Source organism: Montipora capricornis, chromosome 6 (genome assembly GCF_036669925.1).
Source record: "Montipora capricornis isolate CH-2021 chromosome 6, ASM3666992v2, whole genome shotgun sequence".
NCBI lineage: Eukaryota > Metazoa > Cnidaria > Anthozoa > Scleractinia > Acroporidae > Montipora > Montipora capricornis.
In genome coordinates, this window is record NC_090888.1 from 61,244,359 (window position 1) to 61,269,248 (window position 24,890).

The following is a 24,890-nucleotide window of genomic DNA, read 5'->3' on the forward strand; positions in this document are numbered from 1 at the left end:
TGCGCCAAGAATAACGTAGTTTCTTGTACGAACGATCACTTTTCGCTAAAGAGAAACACCGTTCATCCAATCAGACGCTACGAAAGATGATTTTTCACAAGTGAAATTTCATCATTCGCGTCGCTGCTTGGCTGTGATGAAAAACAAAACGATTTTTTCTTTACTGTCATTTCTGTGAATAAATTTCAGTACCAAAATGATAAAATGCTATGCAGTTGGTTTTGATAGTATGCTGGACTGAACAGTGACTTTTCATTGAGTGGATAACACTTTCAGTCCATAATTCTTCATGCTTATGCTCGTAGTGCAGTTCAAGTTCGATCCCTTTTAAATGTTACCCGAAGTAAAATCTAGAGTTACATTAAACAAAACAAGATAACTTGTCAGAGGAAATACGAATTGCTTTCTGCCTTAAACGATGAACAACAGGTATCACAAAGAGGGCTGGTGAACACGTAGCATCAATTTTCAGACAAAAAAAATGTTTATGACCTAAATCTGTCCATGTTTTATTGTCCATTGCTTCCTTTCCAATAAGAATCAATTCGCTTAGCAAATGGCGGAGCTTCATATGGCCGTGTTGAAGTCTTCTATAATGGAAACTGGGGAACAGTTTGTGATGATGACTGGGATCTCAATGATGCCAACGTGGTTTGTCGCGAGTTGGGTTTCTCTCGTGCATCCGATGCTCCTTACTATGCAAGATACGGCCAAGGGACCGGTAAGATCTGGATGGATAGTGTCTATTGTGATGGAGGAGAGTTTTCATTGTTTCAATGTACGCACAATGGTTGGGGAATACACGACTGTATCCATGTTGAAGATGCAAGTGTGATTTGTGTCTAAGACATTGAGATAGGTTTGCTGCCCAGGGTTCAAACCCGCTGTATCCGATACACAGGAATCTGGATTTGTCTTGTTTTAGCTCTAAATATAGCTAGTAGCCTGCTGTTAGTTAGGGTATTAAACCGTTTTGTTTTAGTTGAAACATTTCTCTCGATAGTACGTGTTAAGTCGAGTTCCTGTGAGCTACAATCGTAACCAAAACTTTTCTCGCCGGACACACCCCTTCGTTAGCGGTTGGGTTGGAATTAGACGGTAGCTAATTCCACTCTCAACTACAACCTTACAAAGATCTCACCACCGTCCCACCATCCCCTCCCCTTTTCCCAAACAACTCCAAAAACCACACCTGGCAAAAACGGGTTTTTTTTGTCTTTTTTTTAGTATCTGTCCTCGGTTCGAGGAAGGGGAAAGGGTGTGGAGGGGAGATCAATAGAACAATCATTTTCTTTGAATGATGACACAGTGACCCTTATGTTTTGGCTAAGATTGTAGCTCAGCAGTTAAGTGCACTTTCTCTTTTGATAAGGAATTCACTTTGAAATTTGTTTGTCCCTTGACTGATACTTGAAGCAGCTCAGCATTCGTTGAAAGCCAGTTCAAATGGAATACCTATTTCTATACTAACGAACACTAATTTCCACAAGCCTAGATTTTAATAAGAGAATGAAGTAATTTAGAAACAGCCAAAGAGACAGCATTGCTCTTTTTCTATTTTCGTGCCAGTATTTTCTGTTTCATATTGTCTGAAGTAAAGAGGTTTTTGCATAACACCTGAGAAACTAAGAGTCCATGGACTCCTGGAGAAACTTGATAATATGTTAGTATATATCCAACTTAGTGAGAGTTGACACTACAGCTGCCGTCGCTATTAAGTACAGTTGTACACAGAATTCAATGTGGAGGGCCTTACTGCAAGGGATGAAGTTTGTTAGTCTTAAATAAAGTAACGAATAACCACTGATGTTGCAAGGTTTAATTAATGTCATTTAGATGTCCTTGATCTGGATTAGATAACTGCAGATGATAGGATTAAATCGTGATGATGACTAAATTGTTAGTTAGAAACAGGGACTGTTAAGGACGGTGCCTACTATTGTTATTGCGCATACCACCTGCGCATCTCGAGATACTCGGATTTCCTATGGGTGGTGCTTATTAATACAGGAATATTTTTGCGCGGCTCAAAACTATGCGGAGAAAGCAGAACTTAGCAAATGCTCTTGGTATCCAAAATAAAAATTGTTGGTAACCATGCATTTTTTAGAGATAGTTAAACTTCAATTTGGGAACGAACGCCACACATTGCTTTGTATGTTATAGCTTTTTATAAATATTGTTGATTAATTATCTTCGAAAAATGCGTGGTTACCCCCAATTTTCTTTTTGGATTTCTATAACACTTGTTAAGATCTGCCTTTCCCGCATATTCAGCAAACCGCGCAAAAATGCCTTTGAATTAGTATATAGGCACCGTCCTTAAAATCTGACCTTATGAAGCGGTGTTAGTATTATTAATGATAAGTACATGGAGTGAAACAATTGTGTCGAAAGCTCTTCTGGTAACAAAATTAGAATTCGGAAAATTTTCACTCCCTTATACCGGTACACATGACATGGTTTTGCATGATGTTTATGAGTTTCCTGTGTTGTGATAATTTATCAGCCTCGTTACCAGGGTCTCTCTTCTTCCTTGAAGCGGGAGAGAGAGAGGAAGGGAAGAAGGGACACCCTGGGAACGAGGTTGATTCTTTATTCCAAGCTTTACTAACACTTTCAAAGAACTAAAGCTCAGTCTCCAAAATCCAGCAAAAATATGATAATAACTTGCGGCTTTTTTCTTCAATCCACATTCGTATTCAAGCTTGGTTCTTTCTAAACAACAAACACTTCAGGACAGGCGCTGGAATTTATACTGTCGTGTCTTATATGTTATCTTTTGGAACGACGCCAATCGTTTGCCGTGTAAATACTTTAAAAGAATCACTAATTTTTACCTTCGATCGTTTTCTAACAATACTTGATGGCTGTGGACTGAGTCTTTCAATCCCACAACAGTGATTTGAGTCTGACAAAAAAAAATTATCGTTTCCCGAAGAACTTCGTGCGTGCGTGCTTGCATGCACAATGTTTGTCAATTAACAAATTGCTTTCCAAATGAAGTCGTCCGTTCGCGACCCTTAAGCAAACCAAAGGATTTCCCTTGTCGTGAGGAGATAATCTAGTCACTTTACGACCCCTTAGAGAGAAAACAGACTAGACAAAGGCGGATCCAACGCTCGATTGTACAACATGTGACGTTCCCTTCTAACAGAGGTCTCTTTTTGTTCGCATTCGCTGGGCTGAGAAGTACGGGAAAAGAGACGTCTGTCATGGGTCGCATTCACTGTGTTGAGCATGCGTGGTGGTTACTTGGCAACCCAATCCTCATATGATACTTCATGTTGTGTGAGCTCACTTACCAACAGCGGAATTACTGAAAAGGAATGCGCTGGACACAGCGGGCTCAAGTTACAGTCGGCAAACATGTCATGGGGCATGTGGTTTGAAGAGTGCCGTCCAAGATTGTGGATAGTGGTTGGATCAAAGTGAGTTTCTACCCATGGCAGAGGTCTCTTTTCTTCTGCTGGCAGGGAACGTGTGACGGCTGCGTGACAGATGGCAATTTTCCCCCTTGTTTGTGACGTTACCTTCCCATTACCGCTATCGGCCGTTTTCTGCTCAACGTCATCAGTACCCGAAACTTACTTGCGGGCATTTGGTGTAAAAGCGTCATCGTTCCCCATTGATTTCGTGATTTTGTCTGGTGTACACAAACTATATGAGTAATATGATACCACTTTACGCGCGCACTACAATGATGCCTCCTCTGGATTTTGCCGAGAAGCGGAGGCAACCGCCCGCTTGCTGCGGGAGAACGGCTGTGCTGCTCCCAACTTGTTCTGTGGAGATGCCACTAATAAGGTTGGCTAAAAACACCCGCCTGGTAAAGTTGGCTATGCCATGTTAATGAGGCCCAACAACTCCGAAACAGCTGTCCATGTAAAATAATTAAAAGGTTGTGCGCATGCGTGACGTGATGGCTACACCAAGTTTGGTGTTATGGTATGTTCACCCTCTTTTTTATGCCGTTACTATAACTACTGCTGGCTAGCACTTCCACTCAACTACCACCACTACTATCCGCTACCAGTGCCACTACGACTACTTCAACTACTATTAATACTTCACAATTACTATATTACATTGCTGACAAGCTGAGAACATTCCACCCTTACTTATTAATGTACGCAATGGAAATGCGGGTTTTTGACGAATGAAGAAAGTGATCCTCTCACTTAACTGGACAATAAAAACAAGTGTCTCATTGACACCTGAAAAATTCAGGCAGCTCCAACGAGATATGAACCCATGACCTCTGCGATGCCGGTGCGACAATGCTCTACCGACTGAGCTACGAAGTCACACAGCTGGGAGCAGGTCAATTTGTTGGGTTTATGTGTTCCCGTGAAGAGCTTGATGTGTGAAATAAATGTATGCATTTGAACTGCGGGTTATGGACGAAGGAAAAAAAGTGATCCTCGCCCTCAACCGTTAAGTATAGAGTGTTTTCACGCGACGTCACGGCGGCCATGTTGGTGTTCCAAAACAAAGGAATGGCGGCCATGATGGTGTACCAAACTAATCCTCCGAGAATTGAACTCTATCTTTATGCAAATACTTTCTTTTGTTTCAGTAATCCAATATGGCTTCTAGTCACGTGAATGAAAACGCTCCATAGTGTATATAGTACATATAAAACGTCATTCAACATGACAAATTGACTCGCTCTCAATTGTTGTGCTTCACATCTCAGCTGGTAGAGCATTGCACCGGTATCGCAGAGGTCATTGGTTCGAATCCTGTTGGAGCCCCCCGAATTTTTAAGGTGTCTATTAGAGGCAATTGCTTAACATTGTCCAGATAGGTGTGAGGATTACTTCTTTTTTTTCGTCTCATTCCCACTTTTGCGGGATACTACGTTTCTTAATTGCAAAGTTTATAGTACTTGTAAAATTCATTAATAATTCATGAGGGTGCAAACCATTCCCAGCACAGTGTTCAGATCACATGTACACAACTGTAAACCCCAATACAAATCAACTGAATTTATAAACAGTAGAATTAACTTTTGATACAAACTCCTGCTCAGCTAATTAGTATTCATTAACTTTTGATACAGCTCTCTACTGATTAAAATAACAATACTTTGCATTCAATTTAATGTATTCATTTCACAAGCAGGATTCGCCCATATCTCCCGCTCATATTTTATCTACTACATAAAAAACACCATTCGTCATTACATCTAAACTGCTTCTCTTTACATCTAACGAAACTGAATTACTGTCAGAGAGGACGAAAAGCTAACGTACCAATTGCGAGAACATTTCTTTTTAAATTTGTCAAGGAAACCCTTCTCAAAATAAAAGGTTTCCTTTTTATGAACACTGTTTGTGTTTGTGTTACCATTCTTACATCATGTCCGGGCCAAGCTCTCTAAATGGACTTTTCACAGACGTGTCTAGTAAATAGATGAACCAGTGATTGTACAGCGTTAAAGAAGGAAATTCACAATCTTGAAAAGATAATAACAAGAAAAAGTTGCAGGGAAAAAAACAATTAGGCAGACAAAACTTAACAGCAAACTTCAACGGATACTACACAATCTATTTTTGTCAGTACTAAAGTGTTTTTGTGTGTTTATGGTTTTCGGTGTTTGACAATGGCCTAGGAAAGTTATACTTCACGGAAATAAAGCAATCATAGCTTACGTACAATTCATTTTAAAACCATAATATCAGTAAGTGATTTTCTCTTGATGTGTGGCACGGTTGCGTCATCTGCGGGGTAACCAAGAGGTAGCAGTAAAATCAGCTTCTCGTTGACTTTTCTCCGCAATAAATCTCGCAAACGGGGTCCGGCATTCATGGGTGTGGAGGTCACTGTTACCAACCCGGCATTCTGGAATTAGATAGAATTTTTGCTCTTAGTTCTGAAATCTTGAAGGGTTTACCAGTTTCAGCACTTGGACTCCTTAAATTTGACTACCGTCGTCATTTTGTGTGTCTTCAAATCTCATGGAACAGTAGTCCATTTAGAACAATCACATTACCCAACAATGACATTACAATCGACTTCGTCTCGGTCCATAAACAAGCAAAAAAAGAATTTGGCCAATATCCAGCCATCTTGACCTCACGCTTGGTCAGTAACCAATATGTATCGTCCCACAGAAGTATGTGAGATGGGGCCTACAATTTACAGTCTTTATCCGAGAAGACTTAAAAGTCAAACCATTTACAAATTGCTAGATGGATGTAATAAAGTGGTAATCGAACTTCATGTCGGGCGATTTTGGTCTGAAATCATACTTGTGATTTCAAATCGAACTCGTGCTGCGCGCTCGTTCGATTTTGAAATCCCACGTATGATTTCTGGCCAAATTGCACTCAACTTGGTTATTATAAAACATGACATTCACAGAATGGTTATTCATTGCAACAGGAAAAGCAAAGTGTAGTCACTTCTTGCATGGACTATAAAGACGATTTCAAAATAGTGTTTAACAAACGTTTAACAAATGTTCCTCTTTTTCCACTATTGTGCGGGTTTCCTTCTTTACGGATTGGTCTGTGACAACCACAAATACTCATGGTTCAGTGTATGCACCGCTTGGTGCTGGAAACGGAATTGAATGGAGTCAAATGTCTCATTATGCTCAGCAGTGGGTACTTTAGAATATGGCCTGCGAAATTGGCCAATCATTACAGACCGTATAACACGTTTTTAATACCTGGATGGCTGCCAAAAGAAGTCCAACTGAAATGCAGACACTCATTTCATTGTAATAATGAGTTTTCTTGCTTCCGTCTTCCCGTAGTCCATAAACTTGCTTGAACACAAGAATCAGATAAGGTGCACTGTATAGATACGGCTTTGCCCACGTTGTCTGGGTAAATTCTATATCTTTGACCCATTTTGCTCCCATTCGTTTGGCATAATTCAGATATTCCTCTTCTTCCACTATTGTGCGGATTTCCTTCTTTACGGATTGGTCTCTGACAACCACGAATACCCATGGTTCAGTGTGTGCACCGCTTGGTGATGTACCTTTAAAATAATAATGATAATAAAAATAAACTGTCCTCTCATTTGAATCTGAGTAGCCCTCTTTTCAGGTGTTCAAACGGAAAAAGAAAGAGAATTCTGATCTCGCACAATTCGTCCCTCTGCTTTACCCAGGAAATGCTTTCCAAACAAGCCCTTTTTCTTCACTGTGCACAGACATGCATCATTAGTTTGCGTGGGTAGAAATGTGCAACACGCGTTCACAGTGCATGCTCAAATTTACTTTCATTTCCTATAGGACGTTTTCAACCAACCTCTAGGGACACCAATAACAATAGAGAAATGCATACGACTTCTGGTGTACGAACAAAAGAAGATAATGAGCGTTCTTTTGTTTTCGTCTACCGACATGGCGGAGATGACGTCACGTGAAAACCTCCTATTGTCTTGCTCCTTCTGCGGTAAAAAAAAACTGCAATGTTTATCCCTGAGCGCTTACCATTTGAATGAAATTTTTGGTGAGAATGTTTCGACAAATGGTACTGCACGTTCTGTACTTAGAAAAAGAAAATGGGAATGTGCCGTATCACTTGCCAGAAAAACGGATTGTTCCGGTTGAAAAACAAATGAAACGGTCTATTTTCTCTGGCACTTGTAATTGTGGACAAATGGTACAGAAATTTCTGGGCATTCCGGTCAAAGCGAGAAAAAGGGAATACCTCGAAAGGTATTACCTTTTTTCCGAAAACATTCCACCGGGGTGAACCGTTTCATTTGAATTATCTCCGTAATTGCCGAAAATTCCATTCAAATGGTAAACGCTCCTTAACACCCCAATTAATAACAGTTATTGATTGCCAACTGGAGACTTATTGCCTTTTGAAACAAAGACTTCTTTTGTTCCGTGGTTGGCAAATTTTTTTGGCAAATTTGGTTATCACGTGAAAGAATTTGGGCTGTAAAACGGGGCAAGTTAGGCTAATAGGCCATTAAGTGAATTAACACTATTGTTAACTCTCTAAAGCCAGCAACCATTGTCTGTAAACAGTGAGTTTTTTTATTTATTTAAACCAGAATGGACACTGAATCGTGAACCAGAACACATGCGTCTCAAACGAACACGTACAGTCAATTTAATAAACTAGCGACGTAGGAATTGCTTTGCTGCCATTTAGCATTACTGCTAAGGACCAACAATATTCAAAGGTCTGACCCAATAATACTACGACTACAACTATTGATGTTGGAAGGTGTCTCAACCCCATGGCAATTTCCAAGGCAACACAATGCGAAAAAAAGTAGCGTAATCCGGATAATGGCAGGAGCAGGGATTGTGCAGTAGTAAGAGCACTCGCCTCCCACAAATGTGGACTTTGCCGAGTGCTGGAACATGTAGATGTAGATCCCCTGGGTATTTCCACTAAGTCCACTAATAACAGATCATTTACATACATCGTGGCCTTATGCTAAACATCTCTAACACGAAAATGTGCACCCGCGCGCCCAAAATACGCTACTGTGCACTGAGAAGTTTTTCTCCGGATACTCCGGTTTTCCCATCTTCTCAAAAACCAACCTACGATTTTGATTTTTTTTTGGTTTGAATTTGATTTGATTTCTACACACTGACAGTGTCCCCAATTAGTGCCTCAACAATGCTAAATACACCTGGCACTGAAATAGAAAGATCATTATTATAAAGCTTTGTGGTCATGTTGCCCTCAGGGTATAAGCATAAGTTTCTCAGTTTGGTGTCACGTACACTGCATGCCTGATGGAAGTTATCATAACAACTAGCAATCGAAAAACGTGTTTCACATATGTCTTCCCCAGATCTTTCTGAAGGCGTCTTGGGTTCTTAAGATTCCAACAAGAAAGTCAGTCTAAAACCGGTCAGTGTAAAACGCAGACTGCAGACTGCAGACCAGGGGTAAAATGCAGACTGAGGTTATAACGTAACTGTTGAAAAAGACCAAACCCCAATATTTAGGATTAACTGCTAGCATTTCTAATGGGTTTGGGCTTTTTCAACAGTTAAACTATAACCTCAGTCTGCATTTTACCCCCGGTCTGCAGTCTGCGTTTTACACTGACCGGTCTAAAACGGTTTTTTTAGAGGGCCGACAATTATCCGCGCTGATTTACTTACTCGGAAGGCGCATTCACTCGCAAGAGTGAAAATCTTGTTTTGGTTATGCAACTATTGGCCTTTAAGGGTATAATACGCTAATGAGAAGGATCCCAATGGGTTCCTTGAAGCGATTTAAAATGTTTCTTTCCAGAGTAAAAATTTTTATCTTTGCCATTACGGGATGTTTTCTTTTACCTGCCGTTTTGATGATATTTTCTACAACCTCCAAGGGGACATCTTCCTCACTAATCTTCCGAACTGTCCGTCGCCTGTTCATCTTTTCGAAAAATTCCGCCGATTTTTTCTTCATTTCGTCCTCAGGCAAGCGATTGTCAAACCATGGATAAGGTATGTGGTCTGCTTTGCTTTCTCCTTCGGTGTTAAAGTTTGCAGGGTCGTCGTGGGGAATGGTAGCCAAGTCATTGTCTTGTAAGGGATCGACGTCAACAGTGTAGCTGTGTTTCTTTGGCTGAATAATTCGCGTAATGAACTGTGTGATACCAAATCCTACAAATATCGAAGCTATGTACGGCCAGCAAGCAGCAAGAAAAGGAGCTGATAGTTCCATTATTGCCTCCTCGCTCGATTCTGAGTGATTACGCCTTATTCCAAAATAGTTACTATTTTGATTAATAATCTTGTTGCCTCGTTCTAGGTAAAATATTCATGATAATTTTGAGGTTAAGCATGCGGCACATTTTTTCCTCTTCAATAAAAACAAAAGAATAAATGAGCAATGTTTAATAACAATGTTCTAGAATGTTTAATAAGAGCGAGCTTCTTACGCATATTAAAAAATCTCTATGCGTTCATAGACTTTTACACCAGACCCCAATTTATTCAAACGATGGATAGCGCTATCCAGCGGATAAATCAATATCCAGCGGATGAATACTAGCAAAACCGATTGAATTTTCCAGTGGAGAGTGATTTATCCGGCGGATATCGCTATCCATCGTTTTTTACAACTGGGACCAGATGGGTATTAAAAGTTAAACCAACTATAAAAGGTGTCATTTAAAAAGAAATGCTCTGAGTCTAGTTTTAAATAACGTTACTCTTTCTGCTGCCTTTATGCAGTCCCGAAGGAAGTTCCAAAGTTTTGGAGCTGCATGTATAAACTGCGGTCACTATACGTAGACAATTAGTATCTCAGTAGTCTGGATTGTGATTAACTCTTAGAATTTTAGCTAGCTTAGCATTTTGCAGCCTATTTAGTTATTTTTGTATTTTTATTAGTTAGATACCAAACCAATACTGACTCAGGATTTCTAAATAACTGAAGGGAAGAAAGTGCTTCAATCATAGGCCCCGTCTCACATGTACGCTTGCTCGTAAATAATTCTGCGGGACGTTAATTAAAGAACCCACACACTGTTCGAGTGCCGAGTGCCATAGACAGAGTGCCATTGTACTTATATTACAGCGGGCCAACATCAGCTGCATAGCTGCCAGTATTACACCAACCTGCTTCAACAAACAAACAAAACAACACGACGCTTTGATCGCCTCTCGTGTTTGATAATAAAAAATAAAGTTGATGTATGCCTGTATGAATGTAATATTAAGTAGCAGCGCCGAACCACTTTGGAATAAGATTAGTGCGTAAGTGGAAAACATATTTTCCTGTGGTTCTTATGGAAGACAGTGATGGTTTCTACCTGTGTCCCACTCACCACCCGCTTACTTTTTCCTTAATTTCCTGATACTGCTTTATGTCGTTTTAACCCGTAGGGAGTCTAATGGGAGTCTAATCTCTGGACCAAATCTCAAAGGATCGGACATGTGGCAAGGCACACATTAAGCAAGCTCACTGGAATATGAACTCTAAATTAAGTTAAAGAGCGATTAGGATTCTAAGTTTTAGATTATGACTCGCAAGGCTCTCTAACTTGTATGGTTTTTAACTCCAAATTTCCAGCTGAGTGCTTTTTTTTTCGCGTAAACATGAATGACACAGATACTTGTGGTTTCCTCTCTCCTTCTTTTGTTTCTACAAGGAGGTCTACATCCTTCGCAAATTTCCGATTCACATTAATGACAGAGCAGAATAAAAAGCAGAAGTCGCTTTCCTTGTATACAAGGGAAAACCATTCCGATTACTGCTCTTGTTAAGATGGCACAGAAGACATAATGCTCGTTCTCAAAGGTGTAATCTTCTGAATTAGCGTGCAAAATTTAGTCTTCTTGAACTGGACGTAGCTGACTTACGAGGAGTGGTTGTCAAGGACTTTATGTGGACGGTAGACTTCAACATTGGTTTCAAGGGCTTCTTACGAGCAGAGGTCCTGACCATTGGTGGCGAGAAAACGTTCGGTGTTATTTGCAATATCGTTGGTCTGGAATTAATCAGACACAATCACCTGTTATGAGGGCTACAGTCCCAGTACAGACGATGTGTACAGTTTGTTGATGCCTGCACCCACAATTCCAAGATGGCTGCTGTTATTCACGCGATGTGACCACTTTTCCTCGCTTTCATTGTTGACTTGGAACAAGTGCTTTGCCAATATCGAACTCAGTTCTAGCCTTGTAGTAACATGAAGTACTTACAGCGTCCGCTGTCTTGGTTATAATGGCGGGAAAAGTGTAAGCAAAAGAGCCTGTTACGTTATTTCTGCTGTACTTTCTACTGTCCTAAAACGGCAGCGATCAAATTGTTGGAGAAAGCTGATCGAATCGACAAATTTACTGGTACGAACTACACACTTGGGTTCAAACCTACGGAATCTCTGGAAATTTTGATAGGAAATCGTGCTCCGTCGTGGGAAAAATGGAAACAAAAATTGAAATTTACCTTAACCTACAGTAGCTTCCAATACATCTGATGAAATAAAGGTGGGTTTGCTATTAAACCACATCGGCGACCATTTTAAAGCAGCTATCAACCTCCAAAAAAGGATTGAGAACACTTATACTATCCTTCCAGCTCTGTCTTTGGCATCTAAACACATCTTCTTGATGTTTCGTATGGTCTTATCGGTTTCTGTATTCATACACTTATCCATTCAGTCTTAGCAACTGTATTATGCACTTACCGATACTCGAACACGGACCCTCCTGATCCATTGTGACTGTGCGTCTTCACCATTGCACAACAAAGACGGACATGCTCAACCCAGCACAGTTCTTTTCATTATTCACTTTTGTACATAAAAAGTCTATGATTGATATCCTCGTATAGTAACCAAAACTAATCCTAACCAAAAAAAGTTTCTTCAATTCATCTGAGTGTGTATCCAACCTAGGTATAAAATCAGGATCACCTAGGTAAAAACGGATTCAACCTGAGAAGGGATTTTACCGGCAATATTTACCTGAACCAAGAGATGATTCAAAGTTCGAGTGAGGCCTAACACTACTGTGAAGTTTTTGTACCCAATTCTTCCATCAGGGATCAACCCTAGTATTGGAGTTGGGCCCACACAAGGACAGAGAAAAACTCTGACCAGGGTGGGATTTGAACCCACGACCTTCGGATTAGATCACGGCTGCTTTACCGACTGAGCTACAAGGCCAAATCCCACCCTGGTCAGAGTTTTTCTCTGTCCTTGTGTGGGCCCAACTCCAATACTAGGGTTGATCCCTGATGGAATAATTGGGTACAAAAACTTCACAGTAGTGTTAGGCCTCACTCGAACTTTGAATCATTACTCCAAATGCTACTGAAGGACAACAACTAGCGATTACCTAAAATTAGGCTTGGGCCGAGCCGAATTTGTCCTTGTGAATAACATCTCACATACCCAAGGCCAGCTCCGGTTCTGGCCTTGTAGCTCAGTCGGTAGAGCAGCGGTGATCTAATCCGAAGGTCGTGGGTTCAAATCCCACCCTGGTCAGAGTTTTTCTCTGTCCTTGTGTGGGCCCAACTCCAATACTAGGGTTGATCCCTTATGGAATAATTGGGTACAAAAACTTCACAGTAGTGTTAGGCCTCACTCGAACTTTGAATCATTACTCCAAATGCTACTGAAGGACAACAACTAGTGAACCAAGAGAGTATGAAGGTAAGAGAGGTAATCCCTCATATAGGCCTTATTCCCATCGTAATCCCTCTTAAGTTATTTTTAGATCTCCTACGAGATCCGGTATCCTGACGAGGGTTAACTGATAGCCAATCATATGTCCCCATTTTTACCAGTGATGACAGCTGAGCGAATTCCCACGCAGTGATTCGCGTTTTTCGCGAAAATGGGGACATATGGTTGGCTATCAGACAATCCTCGTGGGAATACCGGATCTCGCAGGAGATCTAAAAATAACTTAAGAGGGATTACGATGGGAATAGGGCAAATATGAGGGATTACCTCTCTTACCTTCATGCTCTCTTGCCTGAACGTGATGACACTGCAGGAGAAGAGAAACTTCCAGCCTACGCCACCATTAGAACAAAGTTTGGTGAGTGCTTTCATAAAACGGATCCCCAACTGATGCTTCGAGAGACGAACATCGATGCAAAGCCTTGGTTCGTTGACTGTCACCTCCAAGAAAGAGCTGTTGAATGCGCGTTTGCAGCGGCCTTTTTTAGCGAGAAGTGCGAGACAATTTTCAATCTAATTACACTTACATTTTATTGCAAGGAGGATGGTTCAAGCCCAAACGTTATGACCAGGGAGCATCCCTTTCACTTGAAAATGCCGTGAAGATCCTATCCTTGAAAGAAGCTACGTAGAGCAAGCTCCTAGAATCAAAAGCGACTGTGGTCGAGAGCGTCATTAGTGACTCAACAAGTCAGACTCTCAAAATGAGAACAAAATAAAGAGAGGGGCCATGTCAGACCCAAACTGGACACTTTCTCAGCCTAGCAATGGGCACTGTGGATACTGCAATCGCCAGCACCCGCCTGCATGGGCGGATTAACTGTCCAGCCAAAGAAAGGCACTGCAAACAATGCAATAAATTTGGAAATTTCTCAATAGCATGCAGGAGTAAACCTGTTTACATGGTCAACCATGTCCTTGAAATTTAAGCCGATTATATCTCCACATTTGTCGGCTGGATTACCTCCACCTGCACGCAAAGTCTTCTTGCAAAGTATCCAAAACACAACCACCTACCACTCATCAAAATTGTCCGCGTCCGTTTGACTCATGGTGGCACATCAGGCTCAAGATAAATGACCAAGAATTGACCTGGTATATTGAGGAGCGCAACTCTGTGATGCCAGAATCCGTGTTCAAAGAGTCGTATGGGACCTTGCCAACACCCGAACAGAGAACGCGTTGGAGCTAGAGATATTCGCCAGACCAACTAACAACCGTTGGTTCTACGATCATGACCCGGATCTTACAGTCTATTCTGGGCCAACTTTAGGCAATAATACTCAACCATTGAGCACAAAGGAGGACATTGAAAAAATACCCACTGTTCTTTCAGCGCCTGAGAAAAGTAGAAGGTGGGGGCATACAATTCATTTCAAGGAAATAGTGACTCCCTTTTGTCTGACAACTCCCAGACGAGAAGTAATATATCAAAAACGATTGTGAGTGTCATTCTCGTCACCAGAGCCTCGGATCGACCCAAAGCTCTGGGAAACTCTATGTAGGAGAACACGCGCAGTAGGGTTCTTATAGCCAAAAATTGGCTTTTTGAACCTTACAGCGCCTGCTCACTCCTCGTGCTAACATGTATGCACCAATCAGATCGAGACGCTGTTCATTGTTCATCACGAAAACCAATAAGAGGACACTTTGTTTCAGGGTTCCCCAGAGCTCTTCTCTCCCTCAGTCAAGAGAAGAGCTTAATTAATCATCATAATTAATCAGCTTCACTACCAATTCATTTTATTTTTCGTTGACAAAAAGTTTTACATCTTCAATAAAATACAGGAAGATTTAAAAAGATGCAAGCGTGGCCTATGCCACCAGATCTATGAACGATACTGAGCATCCTAATGACCAGATGAAAGGTGAAACCGGCTTTTGTTTTATTTTCCACCAAGCTAATAGACGAGCTTCCAGTGCGTAATTAGCGTTTCAGAATGAACAAGTGAACATGTCCCTGGTAAACTCCTATTTACAGGACATTCGTTGCCCAGATCCACTCAAGGTCAAAAAGTCGTAAAGTACATACGACTAAGCCATGGGGTCCTATTTAAATGCAGTCCTTGTGGTCTTGCCTGCATCGGACAAGCGATTGGAGTAATAGTACGTTCGGAGTTGATTCAGGTAATGACGACACTCTCAAAGTGGTGCCGGATGCAGCATGTACGGAACGGCTGGCCTGACGAGCAAAAGGTCAATGGGTCGAAAGAGAAATAATGGAAAAAAAAGAGGTAATATCTCCCTTCTTATGGGCTACTCCTGAGAGGAAGGCGGTTTATCATTTCGCCAAAGTTAAGGTCAGAGATTTTGAGACTTCTACATCAGATGCATGATCGTGAGCTAAGTGTAGTGGAAGGAGACAATCTATCACCGGGCGATCATGTCTGGATTCTAGACTAGAAGGTAAAAGGAACCGTAATCAAGCAACACAAATCTTCAATATTTGTATTCATCCGGATCCCAAATGACAGAACGAAGTGATGAAACCGGAGGATGACTCGAGCAGACATCCAGGACAGCGCCCAGTGGTCTTACCACAGCCTGCTTGTCTTGAAACCTATAAGCCAGTGCCAACAAGGTTCTTCACATGCGAACCATATGAAAAACATTGCATCACCTACACTAGAAAGCGCTTTTCACCCGGTTTGCACAATCTACGTGAATTTCTTTTTCCTCATGCAACAAAAGAAATAAGGTACGTCATGTCTATGTCAATGTTATAAGACAAGTCCAGTTCGTGTCAGGTCAGAAACGGGAAATAAACCAACTGATGAACCTCTTCCCATGATCCCATAAAACCACAACCTGATTTCCTTTATCCCAGGGGCAGCCGTAGTCGGGGCGACAGAATGTACGTGGTGAAAGTTTACTACAAGAACGGGAACGGGAACGGGCAGCCGTAGTCGGGGCGACAGAATGTTCGTGGTGAAAGTTTACTACAAGAACGGGAAGAGCCCCTGGTCTCTTACCGAACCAGATCCAGAAGCGTTCGAATTCCCTGCTTCTGATTGGCTACAATTTTATTTGAGGCCAATCAGCGAAGAGGAGCAGCCTGGTGACTCTGATATTTTCTTACACGAAGTAGTTTTCCTCATCGATCGCCATAACTACGTAGCGCGTTCAACGGGGAAGTTTCCAGAGGAACGTTTGAGAACAAAACGTTGACGTAACGAAGCCGGAAAAATTACAAGCTTTAGCACGGTTTCAAGCAACACTGATACGAGATGCACGACTTTCACTTTCTGCACCTTTGCTCACTAACTTGTCTAGTACACAACGCCAAGCTTACCTTTTACATCTCCATGATCGTAGTACGACTTCTGAAACTTTCTACGGCGTGAAAAGTTCTGTTCCCCGGCCACACAACTATGACGATCGATGAGGAACACTTCGTGTAAGAAAAGATCAGAGTCACCCGGCTGCTCCACTTCGCTGATTGGCCACAATTTTTTTTTTTTGTGGCCAATCACAAGCAGGGAATTCGAACGCTTCTGGAACTGGTTCGGTAAGAGTAAGTGCCCAAGGGCTCTTCCTGTTCTTGTAGTAAACTTTCACCACGAACATTCTATCGTCCCGACTAGCTGCCCCTGGGTCTCCGAGGATGCCTTTACACCTGTTGTCACGGTAAACTCTTCAGGCTGTTACAGGGTGTCGGAACTCTCGGAATTGACGTAAAACTGAGAGCCGAAGAGAGCCTTCTGCGCGAGACGAGTGCCGAGAGTCCTCTGGGTTCCTCCTCAGGGACAACGAGCACGAAAGAGACTCGCGTGTGCGTGCGAGGAGGTCACAAACTGGAGATGAGAAATTCCGTAAATCGCTGAGAGAGTGAGGGGATTACAATATAGGCACGATAACCGTGTAGCGACTATCTTACAAGCATCATTTTTAACGGAGAAAAACAAATTAAAGTTGATTCGTGAATCATAAACTAAACAATAAGGTCCCCATGATTACTGGGAAAGCTTCTTCATTATTTGCATTTCACAAGCCGTTACCAAACAAATTAACATTACAATCAATAGCTGAAGGAGCTAAGAGTATTTGGCCCGTAAGGTCATTCACTTTAAGAGGTGCTTTGAATTTTTTTAGGATAACAATTGGTAGTAGAGAGAAATAACATACAAATGAACGCAAAATCTCTGCCATTAAGCAAATGCCCAGTCTTGAAAGGTCTTGCACTATGTAGGTGTGAGGAACCTCTAAAAGATTCAGCGTCCCGGGGTCTTGATTTGCAAAAGATCCTGCAGATACATTGGCGCAATGCCCCTGAGAGCTTTCAACATTAAGCTTTCGTTGCTCAGACATTCAAGACTTTGCTCATTCAACATTCCGTAGCTTGAACTGAGATGGCAACGCGCGAAACAGATGCAACGAATAAACCATCTCCATGGATACCGACAGCTGCAGCGCACGCGGGCGTGCAACACTGTTTAATGTGATGGCCGAACGAATGCAATACTGTTGTTCACACCTTAGAACAAAAGAAACGTTGGATGATGTTAAAGACGATGTTTGATGGAAATGAAACTTCGTTCAACAACTTCCAACATCATACAACATGGTGGCCAAACGATTGCAACATGTTCGATTCGACAATGTTGGATGATGTTACACTAACATGTTCAGCAGACCCGTTTAGTCAGGCCTTAACGGCAAGAAACGTAATAGTGGACGAAATTAAAGCAAAAAAAAAAACTACCCTTCGAAGCCCCCACACAGTGTCAGTCTTCAGTATCACCACTTTCCCAGTTCCCGGTTATTTTTTAGGGACATGTTATGATGATCATGATGATGTCATAACAGAGTTTGCGACGTCTTTCCCTTTGCGTTTACTGTAAACCTCCTGTTTGTGTTGTAGCTTGCTGCAGAGATAACTCGACTGATGGGTAAAATAAGCATCTAACTACTGCATTTTCCTTTACATTTAGTATTGAAATGTCCTTCGAAAATAATCGGAAATGGCATTTCCGATACCTTAAATTTCAAAAGTTTCTCGACGCTCGAAACATTCTTCTTGTGCGTACACCTTCAAAATCTCACGCTACGCCCCTGGATTGTTACCTTTTCCTTGTAAAATTCCTACGTGGGGAAAAACATTCCGACGTTCATCTTTTGTTGAGACACTCTAACCCTGTCACGAATTTAGAATCAAAATAGTGTAACACGTTTTTTTATGAAATTCTGCCCAAAGAGAGCTGGATTTCTTCAGACCATTTAACAAAATAGTGGGGTACTGCCGCCGGCATACACGTCTTAGTGTTTAAATTTATGACTGACGAAATGTAAAGACTTTTTCCAAAACGTTGACTTTGACTTCCGAGCGTCCTTAATTTTAAAGGAACTGTGTGTAATTAAAATGGTGACTGCGATTTTATTCATATTATTATTTCAAGGTCATTCCTGCAAATCATTGCGAGCCATCACTTGACTGATTGGGCTGATTGCGAACAAAAACTACATTTCAAATAGCATCAGTTCCACGTTCCGGAGACAAAAGGGGCTCAACAAAAGGAATTGTACGATTGATGAGCTTATCAAGGAGACCTAGTGCGGTACGTACGAGAGATTAACTTATTTTAATAATAAAAAGGTCGTTTGTCCTCAAAACATTTCTCCCATGAAAATGCCATGAAAAGTCAACCATCCATTTCTTTGTGTGACAATTCTTCCCTCTGTTCGACATGCAATATGAAACAGTTATTTATCAGTGTAAAAGAAAATCATTTACATTCCTCAGTCATTCATCTGATTGGTTGATATAAGCCAAATCAGTTCCTCTACAGTATCTAACTTAAAAACATTTCTTCTGAAATCAGCTAATAATTGAGAATTAAGTAACAGAGGAATTCGGACCGAAGGTGACAAAGCAGGATTAAATAAAAAGCTCTGTTCAGTTTCCGGATTAGGATCTTATCGTAAAAATTCCTTCCCAAGAATCAACCGACGCCCAATGGTTTAGAACCTCTCAGAAATTTCAAAGAATGTTACGACAAGTTGCATCTTGGCATTTTGTACATTCTATGCTCAGTCGAGAACGGATTCGTTCGCGTTACATGTAATGCATTTTTGCTTGGGTATTTTTAACCAGGAAAGAAGAACATCATCTTTCGCTGACCTCGCAGCGGTTGCCACAGTTGAATTTGTTATCAGCTCCAAGCATTTCCGGTAGATTGTGCGCGAAGCTCCAATCGGTCACGTATCGAACGCCCAGATCCGGATTCGCGCGCGTCCGCCGGCGACCCGCGCGCGCGTAAAATTTGATACCGTCTCGACGCACAACCCTGACCTGGCCATTGTGCAGTGAGTTGGAGAAGTGTCAAGGGATTTGATTTCGTGAATTCATCTCGCTTCGCTTCCCTTGACTTGCTACGCGCAACGATGAGCGTGCGACAAGGCAAGTCACACGCTGGGAAAAACATGGACAGTTTTCAAAGGATACTGGGCAACGACGAAATAAAAATGAACTCCGAGCGATCATCTGCGTCGAAAAAGGTGAGATTCGTTACGTGCTTTCGATTGACTTGAAATATTGAAAGCACGATGGATGGCTTGAGAGGACGGCAGAGCTTAATTAATCTGTAATGTCTGTCTTATGCTAACTCGCCTCTGTTATCTTCTGTCAGGGAATTTTACTTCAAAATCTTGACGAGGGAAAGCCTTGTCTTAAATGCGGGGAAAAGTGCCCTGGATTCAGTTTACACGTTTGGCGGTAAGTTAGCAAAAACTCGAGTGCATCAAGACTTGTTTATTTTTTCGACTCCATATTAGGTTTACAAACCACTCGGCAATGTCACTTTAGTTCGCTTTGCTCACGAACCCACAGGTAATGTAATGGATACCTCTAATCAGTTGTTTGAACTCCAAATTCTGTCTCTGTGTCATGATTGTGAGATCTTTGAAACTCTGTCGAGTTTTCTCACTTCCCATCCAGGATCCAGGAGTAACGAAGGTGATGAACTTTACATTCAAGCAAATACTTGCGTCCTTTAAATTTTCCGGTTAAATTCAGACGTTTCTGGCACAATGGGTTTGGGATTAGAGGTTTGCGCCACTTCAGCGAACCAACCATTATCAATTGTGAACATTTGTCGGCGCGCTATCTTGCTCGTCCGTGAATGAACGTTACTCGCTTAATACCTCACGATATGACAGTGCCCGCGTAGTGGATTTGACACTGAAGATGCAGATGTCATTTATGGAAAAGCCTTGGGGCATTTTAAAAACTTTCAGTTTTCTCGCATGAATGATTAATTAACTTTAATTCGGAGTCAGGGTTGATTTGTCCGTCTGTTCAGCCCACCGGCTGTACAATTCATCGTTGGATTTCAACGTTTCGATCGCCTGAAAATCTCTTATAACGAACTAAAGGCAACATGGAAATAATATCTCGACACCAGAAGAGAATTCCTCCGAAAAAGCCGCCGAGACCGAGCATAAGGTAAGTTTAGTGAAATTTCGCGATCGACTAATCAACGCTGGAATATCGAACCTTCATATTTCTCGTTTACATGTATAAAGGTTACGAAGAAATGTCAAAAGGATCCATGATTTTGTGAGGCTAGGAAGACTTCCTGATTTTTACTGGATCAAGACAAAATAAAATCAGGCTGTCTTATTTCTATTGTACAAAGACTACAAATTCAAGAAAGAGTTTGTACAACATATCTTGCAGAGTCGTGTTTGGCCGGAAAACAAAATTGTTTTTCGCTTCTATCGCAACTGAGGGACTCGAAGTTTACATCCTTAGACTACTTTTGGTCTCAGCATTTTCGACACGCAACGAAATGTTCATGAAGCAACACACGACAGCACACACGAAGCTTTCATCTGCTACCACGAAACGAGACTGACCTCTTTATCAAAATATTGTAATTTCAAATCTTCAAAAGGATTTTCTTTCTGCCAAGTGGCGGTTTAAACCTTCTTTTGTTGGTGCGACAAAAACCAACGTCTCCTTTTTTATTATAATTTTTCTTGTTTCTTGGTTGTGAAACCCGTTTCAACTTCTTCAGAGGATTACTGAAGCGTTCTTTTCTTCTTCAAATCACAAACAATAGACTTTCGATTTTTCATTGTGACTTTTAACGCAACAAAGATTCAAATTTTACTTATGTAACTCAGGTGTCGCTATTTCATTCGTAGTCTGAATATATCATTTCTCCCAAGTCAGTGTCTCATAATTTGGTGAAAATCGAAGCAGACACTTGTTTGAATGCATTATTCTTTTTCTTTTTAATACGACAGCTGTGTGTTTTTAGTTAATTAACAACAGCATTTCGTATCCCCTTCGATATCCGCTGGCGGGTCGTTTCTGTTTTAATTAAGGATGACTGCACTCCAAATTGATAAGACCGCTGTCAAACTAATATTGAAGTATTATGAGCTAATGCTTGGTCTTTAAAATGAAGCATTGAAAAAGCTATTTCTATTTGCCAGGAAAATCTGAAAGAGGGGGATTAGGAAGCTCTTTTGAAACCGTGAAATCTTTTATATTTCTTTCAATATAAAGAGGAGTTCGGGTTGTCTGTATAAACTGTGTTTTAAGGTGTTTAAAAAGCGTTGCCACACAGAAATAAGATCATGGGCAGTGCTTCTTTTGTGTTGCAGTTTGCAATGCCGTTTGCCTCCACTGTATTTTGACTTTTCCGCGTGTGGATGAAACAGCGAAGAAACCAAAACGCCACAAAATGCCTGCCCTTTCGGCCAAGGCAACATTCAGTTATGGAATTGAGTTTACAGCTTTGAATGGGGTAGTATCTAATTTTGCATGTTTTGATCGAATATTTTAAAGTTTCACCTTTCACTAATGACAATAATTGAGTCTTTCTTCTAATGTGCAGTTTGTTATTGCATATACGCTCACTTTTGATGACGGAAATTATTATAAAAAGTCTAGAATGTTAAAATTTTTCGATTCATCACCTCTTTTAGGCCTGTTTTAAACGTCGCATTTTACACGTGCCGAATCTAATGCAAATGAGCGAAAACAACAGATTTTTTTCATTTGCATTCCATTCGGCGCATGTAAAATGCGACGTTTAAAACGGACCTCATATTCATAGCGCCCAATTATTTTTAGTTCAAATACAATTGTTTTAAGCTTTCTTGGTGTGATTTTAAAAATAAACTCATGATGACAATTGTCAAGTGAAATGGTATCTAATGATTCCTCAAAATAGAGTCCTTTTTTGGCCGGGTCAAATGCTCTTTTGTTCCTCTTTGGGTAGGATTACTTAGACGTACTATGGTTAAGCGACCACAAAGCATGACCATCTCTCGGGAGACATCCGTTTTAAGGCACTATCGTTTGAGATTGGAAGTGCCTTTTTTTCCTCTGCTCTTTTGCGTTCGTGTTGAGAGACGCCGGACTTCGTGAAGCTATTCTGAAAATGTGTCAGTGACGCGGAAACACTTCCGCTTCCGTTCCAAAACAGGCAATATAGATACTATTTACGATCGATTTTTTAGTGGGTCGAGTGCTGTTTTTGACCATTTTTCGAGTGACTTCAAATTCCGCTGATAAAGTACCAGCAATTTCGGTCAGTGTGTTCTTAAAGCGGGTTTTCGCTGCAAAATCGCCACGGTTTTAAACTTTCCCATCTTAAAGTGGCCATTTTGTTGATAGTACTGAAAACGGTGTGGCTCCGAAACCGCAATAGGCGCTTCGGAATTACGCTCAGGCTGCAAAAGAGAGGACTTTGCCAACGGTGTCTTGCCCATACATGGGTGTATAAAGACCGGTAGGGTGGTGGTGGAAGAAAGAATGGAATGCTGTGCTCTCCTGCGATTGAAGAGTGGGCAGACAAACTAAAGGCGGACGACGTCCGGAAGAAGTTGACGTAACAATAACAGCCTTTGTTTATTTTTGCTATCGGATTACAATTATTTGTGTGAAAGAAAACAAATAAAATTAAGTTAAAGTGAATTTGGAGTATTTACAAATGAAAATTAAAGAGTTCAGCCACTTACAAATTGTTACTAATTGCGCAAAGTGTTGTAGGTCAAACTCTTTCGAAAACTTTCAGCGCGGAGTCTTGTGCATAGCTTATTTACTTATACAGCTTAAAACGGCTTTCACGAAAGTGGTTTGTCACCAATTGAACAATGGCTTGGCTTTTTACATAGTTTTCCACGGGACATGAACTTCCCAATGTTGTCCCGGTGAGTCTTTCTGTATCGTGGGATCCTGTAAATGCGAAAAGGACATTGTAAGGCCCGCCAAAAGACCCCACGACGTACGGCGCTTAGAGCGCTAGAAAGTGGTAAAAAGCAAATAAATTTAATCGTTCCTTTAAACGCGGGGCGCATACTCAATCGATTGATCTCTAATTTTGCAAAGAGTGGTTGTGAGATAAAGAAATAAGTGAATGTTTTTGTGAGATTTCGCATGCATTCTCAAATTTACATTACTTAAGCCGTACGTACCAATATATTTGGTTCCTCTTTTATTCAACAGGAAGGTATGTGCGAACTGCAAGTGCCCTCGAGAGAACCACGACGTGTCGGTCGAGGTCGATTTGGATGGGGTCGAGTTTAAAGTACGAGGTCTAAACATCAACAAGAACATAAATAACAAAGATGCCCTACCATCTCCTCCCCCTCTGAATTCAAGCTACAATGAGTTTACTGCTGTGAGGGTTACTACTTCTCAGACCACTCCTGTGGATAATGATGTGTTACCATCTTCTTCTCCTCCTCCTCCTCCTCCCCCATCGTCAATTGCATCTGATTACATTTGGTCTCCGTTGGGATTAACAATTGGACAGGTAAAAGGAAATTGTTTCTGCAGTTTTCAAAAACGCTTACAGTCCCAAGAGACGGAATAAGTGGTCCAAAAAAATTTCAGACCTCAGAGGAATCAGTATTTAACCAGAAATATTTCGACGTTGTCACAACGTCTTGATCAGCCGACTGGCTGATTTCGTTATCAGTCACGTGATTGTAAACCACAGGAACATTTTAGTGCACCGTGAACAGGAGGTAGGTCCAGCCCCCCACCTAAGGGTTTCCCGATTATGCCATTAAACTGGCATTTTATGCTCCTAACAATTCTTGTTTTACGCCCCCATAGTGCTCAAATTATTTTCGATTCGCAAAATAATGCTACTTTGGTTTCGAAATTGCTTGTTTTATTTCAAACATAACCCAGAAACTCAGGCATCATTTGTACTGATCCCATCAACTGAATACTGAAAGCGAAAGGTGTTTAATTGTTTGTTTATAAAAGTCAGCGCTTGTTGTACTGTGACATGACAATGGGCTGGAGGTAGGCCAACAAGAGCACAATCCTGTTGCTCGTTGCTCGTTGCTCCGTCAGAATTTCCTTCTATGTGCTGCAAGTTTCGGGTCTATCTGCATGTACCGGAAAGCACTGTATGTTTGGTCACTTGGGATTAGCCTTTATTTGGAGTTGCTTTATTTTCTGCCTTTTGTTTTCTTTTCGTTTTACGTAATCTGTGCTCCGTGTACCTGAAGTAGGAACCCAAGTTTCGAGAAGCTATTGCGTGGTACCCAGCGCACTGTCCGACGCCATCTTTGTTTGAGCGCAAGCGCTTGAACGTTTTCTAAAAGTTAACCGCTGGCCAGATAGGTCACACTTCCTTCCAGTCAGTTCAGAGGTACTTCAGTTCATACTTTAGTTACAGAACTCGTTCTCTCAAAACACAAACAAATCATCACAACAATGCTTTTGAATTCTAAAATTAGCATTCAAATCTTCGGAATGCAAAAATCTAGATCAAAGTTGTGCAAAATGCCAAACA

General features: G+C 41.2%; 2 protein-coding genes and 1 pseudogene across 3 annotated transcripts in view; 2 read left to right on the top strand and 1 right to left on the bottom strand.

Annotated features, from left to right (window-relative positions):
* Window positions 1–846, top strand: part of LOC138054256 (deleted in malignant brain tumors 1 protein-like) — a 17,295-nt pseudogene extending 16,449 nt beyond the window's left edge.
* Window positions 847–4,930: 4,084 nt separating this feature from the next.
* Window positions 4,931–9,692, bottom strand: LOC138052773 (iodotyrosine deiodinase-like). Its single transcript, XM_068899351.1, has 3 exons — window positions 9,281–9,692; window positions 6,680–6,996; window positions 4,931–5,847 (listed from the first exon to the last, which is right to left on the bottom strand). Exons 1-3 carry the CDS (start codon window positions 9,651–9,653, stop codon window positions 5,665–5,667), a joined length of 873 nt encoding a protein of 290 aa, XP_068755452.1. The 5' UTR covers window positions 9,654–9,692; the 3' UTR covers window positions 4,931–5,664.
* A 9,442-nt stretch (window positions 9,693–19,134) lies between these two features.
* LOC138052760 (testin-like) overlaps window positions 19,135–24,890 on the top strand; it is a 32,626-nt gene continuing 26,870 nt past the window's right edge. Inside the window, exons 1-3 of one of the 2 annotated variants that reach the window (XM_068899334.1) lie at window positions 19,135–19,620; window positions 19,752–19,837; window positions 23,585–23,894. In XM_068899334.1, the coding sequence (XP_068755435.1) occupies window positions 19,507–19,620; window positions 19,752–19,837; window positions 23,585–23,894 (510 nt within the window). In that variant the 5' untranslated portion in view covers window positions 19,135–19,506. Of the gene's footprint in view, window positions 19,621–19,751; window positions 19,838–19,867; window positions 20,567–23,584; window positions 23,895–24,890 lie in introns of those variants that run through there. The other variant, XM_068899336.1, reaches the window with a different exon arrangement.

Bases quoted from the DNA above. Each gene is read 5' to 3' on its own strand.
- LOC138052773 (XM_068899351.1), bottom strand. From the start codon at position 9,653: ATGGAACTATCAGCTCCTTTTCTTGCTGCTTGCTGGCCGTACATAGCT. The intron at 6,997-9,280 runs GTAAAAGAAAAC...ATTATTTTAAAG, and splicing joins AAATATCATCAAAACGGCAG to GTACATCACCAAGCGGTGCA. The intron at 5,848-6,679 runs GTATTAAAAACG...ATCTAATTCCAG, and splicing joins TTCTTTTGGCAGCCATCCAG to AATGCCGGGTTGGTAACAGT.